Source organism: Chrysochloris asiatica, unplaced genomic scaffold (assembly GCF_000296735.1).
Source record: "Chrysochloris asiatica unplaced genomic scaffold, ChrAsi1.0 scaffold00261, whole genome shotgun sequence".
Lineage (NCBI taxonomy): Eukaryota > Metazoa > Chordata > Mammalia > Afrosoricida > Chrysochloridae > Chrysochloris > Chrysochloris asiatica.
The window spans coordinates 3,664,590-3,672,205 of NW_006408779.1; the positions used below are offsets into that span (position 1 = coordinate 3,664,590).

The window sequence follows — 7,616 nt, forward strand, 5'->3', positions numbered from 1 at the left end:
CGCTACCAGAGCTCCTTTTAACACTTATAGGCCTATTCAAATATTCTATTTAATCTTGTGTCACTTAGGGTACATAGTTTTAAAAGGAATATATTTGTTTCATCTAAGTTCCCATATATGTTGGCATTAATTTTTCCAGAATACTATCTTTTTATCAGTTTTATTGAGGTATAACTTATATAAGGTATAATTTCATATAAATTACATAAGATCCATGTATTTGAAATGTGTAATTCATTCTGTTTGATACCTTTAGAGCTGTGTAGCTGTCTACACAGCTTGGTGTTAGAAGACAATCATCACTAACACATTCTAACATTTGTGGTCACATCCCATCCCTTTGGAACCCTGAGGCAGCCACTAATTTGAGCATGCTGTAAATATATTTGGCTTTTATGTGTATTTCATAGCAATAGATTTCTACGGTAAGTCGTCTTTTGTATCTCCTCTTTTATTTGCCTGTTTTTGAGCTTTGTCCAGCAAATTCTCAAAGTCTATTGAGGTAAGAAAAGACACACACACTCCTTTAACAATTGCTGAATACTATCAGAATAGATGAGCTCTTACCATAAAGCCTCACTCATCATCTGCCAGCTTATCCTGCTCTGGTGCTTTGAGTGTTGCTGTGGAAACTCTACCCCCGATCCTTCAAATACCAGCGGGGTCATCCCATGGACAGGTTTTTTGCAGAGCTTCCCAACTAAGACAGACAAGAATCAGTGACAAACTACTTCTGAATGTTTAGCTACTGAAAATCTGATAAATACCAGCTGAACATTGTCAGATGTAGTGCTGGAAGATGAACCCTTAGGTTGGAAAACACTCAAAGAGTGCCTCCTACTTTCGAGCTCCCCCCTCAAAGTAGAGCCTAATAATGTGAATGGAGCAAAGCTTTGGGGACTTTGATTTACTGATGGGACCCAACTCAGAATGAGAGGAAATATCTCCAAATGTCCATTAATAATCGGAACATGGAATGTATGAAGTGTGAATCTAGAAAAATTGAAATGGGACCCATAAAGATTGATATTCTAGACTTTAATGAGCTAACCTAGTATCGGTCATTTTGAATCAGACAGTCATATGGTTTATTATGCATAATAAACAATGCATAAGAACAATGCATCAGTTCTTCTGCAGTCTTCCTTATTCATTGCCCAACGTTCACATCCATATGAGGCTATAGGCAAATATCATGGGGTCCCTTACTTCTGACACTGACATCTTTGCTCTTGAACACTTTAGAAAGGTTGTGTGTGGCTAAATTGTCCAATGCGGTACATCATTTGATTTATTGACTGCTGCTTCATGAGTGTTGATAGTGGAGCTAAACAAATTAAAGTCTTTGACAACGTCAATCTTTTCTCTGTGTATCACAGTGTTGTTTGTTGATCCAGTGGTAAGGATTTTTGTTTTCTGTACATTGAGATATAACCCATACTGAAGGCTGTAGTCTTTGATCTTCATCAGTAAATATTTCAAGTCTTTTTCGCTTCTAGCAAGCAAGGTTGTATCTTATACATATCACAGGTTGTTAATGAGTGAATTCCCAGATGGGATTATAACACACAGGCATTTTTGTTGGTATGTGCCCTGAGTCAATTTCCAAGGAGCACCTGGTGGGTTTGAACCGCCAGCTTCATAGTTAGTAGTCTAGTGCTTATCCTGCAGCTCCATACCAGGACTCCAGCCACATAGAGGTTAGGCTTTATAGGTTTGTGGAGTACAATTCAATCTAAAATAGTAATTATTAAAAACAAAAAACAAAAGATCATATGAAAATGTTGGCCACAATTTACTTTGCCACCCTTTTTGCCTGTAATGTAATCACTGTTCCCCACCCATCCACTTACCTGTTTGCACCTTCTCAACCTTTTCAGTATTTCTTTCTGAACTGCTGTCTCCCAGAATGCTTTGTGTTTTTTGTTGTTTCTGCTGTTGTGGAAAGCATACTAGTCTCCTAAAACTCATTTCAAGCTTTCTGTCTTTCAGAGATTTATTTGACACACTCAAATAGAGTTATGCTCTCCTTGATTAAAAAAAATTTTTTTTTTAAATTGTGGAGTGAGTGATAGTTTACATGGGTGAACATCGGTTTTACACCATTGTTTTACTGCAGTGATTACAATCTCCTCTGTGCATCATCATTCAACAGTATTTGCTTCCATTCCCTCTGGTTTTTTTTTGCAGGGGGTCTTTAGGGGGTATATACAAAAACAATCAGGAATATATGATAATTTAAACACCCATAGGGCACATTCTGCAAGCCTGTCTCCTGGCCACCAGCACTGACTCCTTCTCTCTCCATGAGTCTAGAGTCCTCAGCAGCATTTTCTCTCCATGTCCCCATCTCTGCCTCCATCTCTGGTGTTGCTACTTCTCTGGATAGGATCCCACATTCCACTTGTGCTCTTCTCCCTTACTGATCCTAGGGTCCTCTGTTTCTGGAGTGTAACATTAACTACTCCCCTGTTTTTGTTTCATGATAACAATTAATACTGAATCATAAGAATCTTATCCCCATTTCTTTTCACCAGACCCTTCTAGACAAGATGAAAACTGTTCAGTGGGGGCTCTTATCTTCCCCCGCACACTCTGAAACTAAACTCCCTATTGAAAACTTGTAAGCCAGTCACTTTGTGCCTTTATTGCCCCCTTATTTTAGGTCGCCAATGTCTAAGTTGCCCGTCCCTATCTACCCTATATACAGAGGAGATGGGATTGATACTTGATGTGAAGACTCCTTCCCTCTCAGTTGGTATTTTGAGCTACTACATACATAAGTATATGTCAAGTTCGTCAAATTGTAGCAATTTATACCCGTTTCCTTTATCCAAAAAAAAATTTTTTTTTTCAATCTTCCTTTAGTCGAGTTCTGATTATCAAGGCAAGGTCAAATGAGTACTATCTTCTCTCTCTCATCTCCAGATCAGTGGGAGTCTAACGTGGTTGAATTCAGCCCATTTCTTCATGGCTGCCTTTCCCCCTCTTCCAGTCACCAGTAGACCAATGTGGTCGCCAGTAAGCTTACATGCCTACTCTTGTGTTCCCATTGAGTTTCAGTCTTAGAGGGGAGTTTGTTCTGAAGGGTCTTGATTGCGTGCCTTGATGGCTTCCCAGTGAACAATGTGCTTGTTCTTGTAGTAGCCAGTCATACTGCCCTTTTTGTTTTGGATTTTTCCGGCTGATCTTTCTTTGAAGATGTATCTTCTGTTGCTCTAGCTGTTCCAGGCTGGTCTGCTTGTCCTTTCTAGCGGGAATGTCCCACCTCAGAAGGTTCTGGAGGGGGCTCAGGAAACCATTTATGGTCCTGTACACTGCAAAGGCTCTGCAAGAGGCCTATGTCATTGGGCAAGTTCTAGAACCCCTTCTAGGTATTCCAATCAGATAGGCTGAAGCTTTCTGTAATCATGTTTCCTGACAATCCTTTCTATCCCACTCAAGTGTCTATTTTACAGTATAGCATAGTGGTTACGAATTGGGCTGCGAACTGCTGGTCAGCAGTACGAAACTACTCGTTGTTCCCTTGGAGAAAGATGAGGCTTTCTGCTCCCATAAAGATTTACGGCCTCGGAAACCCTGTACAGGGTCGCTATGAGTTGGAACTGACTCCATGGCACATAACCACCACCATCAGGAAGGGAAACCAATATTCAAAAGGCAGTCAAGCATGTGAGCATTATTTCCCCTCTTCAGACTATGCCTCGATCCCTGTATCACAGAATCCTGTTTCTTTGCTTCTTATCCACATTGTATGCCCTCTTCATTTTTGAGTCCTGGGGTGGCGCTGTGGAGTAAAGTGCTGGACCACAAGGTCAGTTTGAACCACAAGGTCGGTGGTTCATACTCACCATCTGCTCCTTGGAAACTCTGTACAGGTTGCTATGAGTCAGAACTAACTCACCAACACTTAACAACAATCATTGTAACACCTTAATTTATTTATTGTGCACATGTTTGCAGTCTGCTCTGAGACTAAGCAATCTTTGTGGAGTTTGTTGTGTGTTTGTTTTGCTACCACCTCTTTCGGTACACAACCCTGGAAGAAAATTTTTTGTTAGTGGCTCAGAGAATTTAAAATCACTTGTTGGTTGCTCTGTAGGATAATGTGCTGGACTGCAAGATCAGTTTGAGCTACAAGGTAAGTGGTTCAATCCTACCAGCCACTCCTCAGAAACGCTATGTAGGGTTGCTGTGGTTAGAATTGGCTTGATGGCACTTAACAAAACATTCTAACTATTATAACGAGCTCGTGGGAGAACGATGTCTTCTCCCATAAACATTTACAGCCTCAAAAACCACAAACAGGGATGCTCTGAGTTGTAACTGACTCAAGGGCACACCACCACCACCACCACCTTTCTAGCTATTGTATGTTGGGTATAAATGGAAGGGTGGAAACATTCACACTGCCATTTTCTACCACAAAGTGTAATGCAAAGGTAGGAACATTATTAGACTATGATGGCTCTGATGACAGTAATGTACCCAAGCTCTAGTATGTCTTTCCCCTGTTATGTGAAAGTGATGAATTTACCAGGATGACTTTCTTAACAGGAGTCGTTGTCATTTGAAGATCTGTCTGTGGACTTCACACAGAAGGAATGGCAGCTGCTGGACTCCCGTCAGAGGGACTTATACAAGGACGTCATGTTGGAGAACTATAGCAGCCTAGTGTCACTGGGTAAGAAAAGTTGTCAGATGCTGAATGCCCTGGAGCTTCTGAAATATTTACTTGGGACTTAAATTTCGGAGATTAAATAGCTCTGATTGGGACAGAAGATGAAATATTTGGATCGTGTTTAACCTCGGAAACTAAGCCGTGGGAGTGGTAGCTGTTGCAGTCCCTCCTTCCTTCCCTCCCTCCCTCCCTCCTAACTCATAGACCTTATGACATGCCATTCACTGCCCGGATATTGACTCATTGGATCATTAGATCAATTCTCTTTGGTGGGTTCTATTATTATTATTATTACTGATGAGAAAATTGAAGGAAGAGCAGTTAAGTAACTTTCCCAAGTCTTGACAGCCAGTAAATGGAGAGTCTGTATTTGAATCCAAACAGTCTGGCTTCCGAACCTCTGATGTGCTTGGACTCTTACGTGTTTCAGACTTGAGTCACAGAAGTCAGTTAACCACCAGAGAAGCTGTTATTGTTCCTCTGAAAATTCTTTACAGTGTTGAGATACAAAATGGGTACCTTCCCTGGGTTAACTCTAATGCTAAACTTTGCTCATTCTTCAGAGGCCTTAAAGCCTAAGCAGGTGGGTCCCAAATCCTTTGTGATTTCCCCTGATAGGGTATGAAGTTATGAAACCAGATGTGATCTTCAAGCTTGAACAAGGAGAAGAGCCATGGATAGTAGATGGAGAAGTTGCCAGTTCAAACTCTCCAGGTGAGTGTGAGAATTAAGCAGATGGGAGAAGGCATTCACTTCAGTCAGCCTCAGTTGATGATGAGTTGGTGATTTAGAAAATGAGCTACTTAGGCAAATCTTAAGATGTGGCTTTTTTGTAGATTAAAGTGAAATGTGACTCCTATCTGGCGCATGAAGTTCGCCCCTGTGCATCACATCTAGGACTTTTGACTACTTGTTTGGTATTTTGTCCCCTGGTATGTTTAATCTCCTTATGACCCAAAGTAAGAGCCATCTCTGTGTACTCAAGATGTAACTCATTTTTTTCTTCGTTTTGTGTATTTCTAATTCCGGAATCCTGGAAAGTTCCACTGTGTTCATTGTCATTATATAGAACAAATGCAGTCATAATTCCGCCTAAACAACATGTCGTGTCCCCACATTCCTCACAGTGATGATGTTTGTTGGTTTATTTTTTATTGTGGTGAAGTGTTTTTGCCAAAGTAGTTGCCAATACAGCCTCACCATTCACAATTCAGTGACAGTCTTAGCATTTTTGCTTCCTTTTCTAAAAGATTCCACTGGGAGTGCTGGTATGGTGCTGTAGGATAAGCACTGGACTGCAAAGTCGATTTGAACTGCTCGGTCTGTGGTTCAGACTCACCAGTCACTCCTCGGAAACCCTCCCCCAGGTCCCTAGGAGTCAGAACAGGCCGGAAGATACTTACCAACAGCATTAACATAAGCCCAATGTCCCCAAACTCAAACTCCCTCTTTTCTTTCTTCCTCCAACTCTTATAACCCTTAATAATCTTTGATTACTGTATATTTGCTTATTTCACATCAGTGAGATTATGTAGTATTTGTCCTTCTGTGACTGCCTTACTTTGCTCAGCATGATGTTTTCAGTGTTCCTTCATGTTGTGGCATCTGTTAGGACTTGGTTCTCTTTAGGGTTGTATGATACTCCATTGGACGCAGGAACCTCTTATTTATTCATTCTTCGCTTAATAGGTATTTAGGTTGTTTCTACCTGTTGGCATTTATAAAAAGTGGTACCGTGCTCATTGCAGGACAAGATTTGGATTGTGTGCCATTTTCATTTTTTCTGGGTATATACCTAGGAGTGAGATTTCTGGATCATACTATTTTTATTAATTTTTTACTTAAGGTTTTTGCTGTGGATTGAGTAAAAGTTTACAGAGCAGATCATCAGTTTTACATTCAACAAATCATATTCCTTATTTCATTACAAAGATTATAATCCCCTCCATGTACCATCAGTTAACAGTGCTTCTCTCTATTCCCTTGAGCTCTTTTTTATTTTAAAAAACACTCAGGAATGTATAATAATTTATACCACCAAAGGGCGCATTCCTCAAATCTGCCTCATGGCCACCAGCACTCAGTCCATCTCTTCCCATGAATCTAGAGTCCTCAGCTGCTTCCTCTCTCTATGTCTCCATCTCTGTGTTGCTGCTTCTCTGGACAGGGTTCCACATTCTACTTGCTTCTCCCTTGATGGTCCTAGGGTCCTGTTTCTGGACTGTATGATTAACCATTCTCCTGTTGTTGTTACAAAACTTCTACCTTTACAGTTGTGACATTTGCAATTAGTCATGATAATTACTCACTGTTAAATCATAAGAATCTTATCCCCATCTCTCTCTTTTTTTTTTTTTTAAGTTTTTATTGTGAATTATGTGATAGTTTACATGGGAGAGCACCAGCTTTACATTCATCCTATCATATTTCATTGTACTGCAATGCTTACAGTCCCCTCCATGCATCATCAAACAACCAAAGGGTGCACCCTGCCAGTCTGTCCCCCAGCTGTCAGCACACAGCCCCTCTCCCTCCCTGAGTCCAGAGTCCCCAGCTGCTCTGTCTCTCACCTCCATCTCTGGCATAAGTGCTTCTCTGGATAGGGTCCCGCACTCCCCTCTCCTCATTTGATGGTCCCAGGGACTGCAAAAGGAACCACTCCCTTCCTTTTGTTACAAAACATCTACCTTTACATTTCCGACCTTCACAGTCAGTCCTGATAGCAGTTATTCACTGTTGTACCACAAGAGTCTTAGCCCCATCTCCTTTCATCAGCCCCGACCCAACAGATTAGAAGCCACTCAGTGGAAATTCTACCTTCTGCTATGCTATACCCTCTGAAACTGGGCTCCCTTTTGAAAATTTATAAGCCAGTCACTTCTTGCCATTGTAGCCCCCCCATTTTGGGTAGCCAATGTTTAAGTTGCCCATCCCT

The 7,616-nt window shown here is 41.1% G+C and overlaps 1 protein-coding gene across 1 annotated transcript in view; it reads left to right on the top strand.

The window, feature by feature from the left end:
* The window catches only part of ZNF84 (zinc finger protein 84), a 39,511-nt gene that overhangs the window by 14,280 nt on the left and 17,615 nt on the right, over positions 1-7,616 (top strand). The window contains exons 2-3 of the mRNA XM_006874075.1: positions 4,558-4,684; positions 5,300-5,395. Of these exons, the coding sequence (XP_006874137.1) occupies positions 4,558-4,684; positions 5,300-5,395 (223 nt within the window). The remainder of the gene's footprint in view (positions 1-4,557; positions 4,685-5,299; positions 5,396-7,616) is intronic.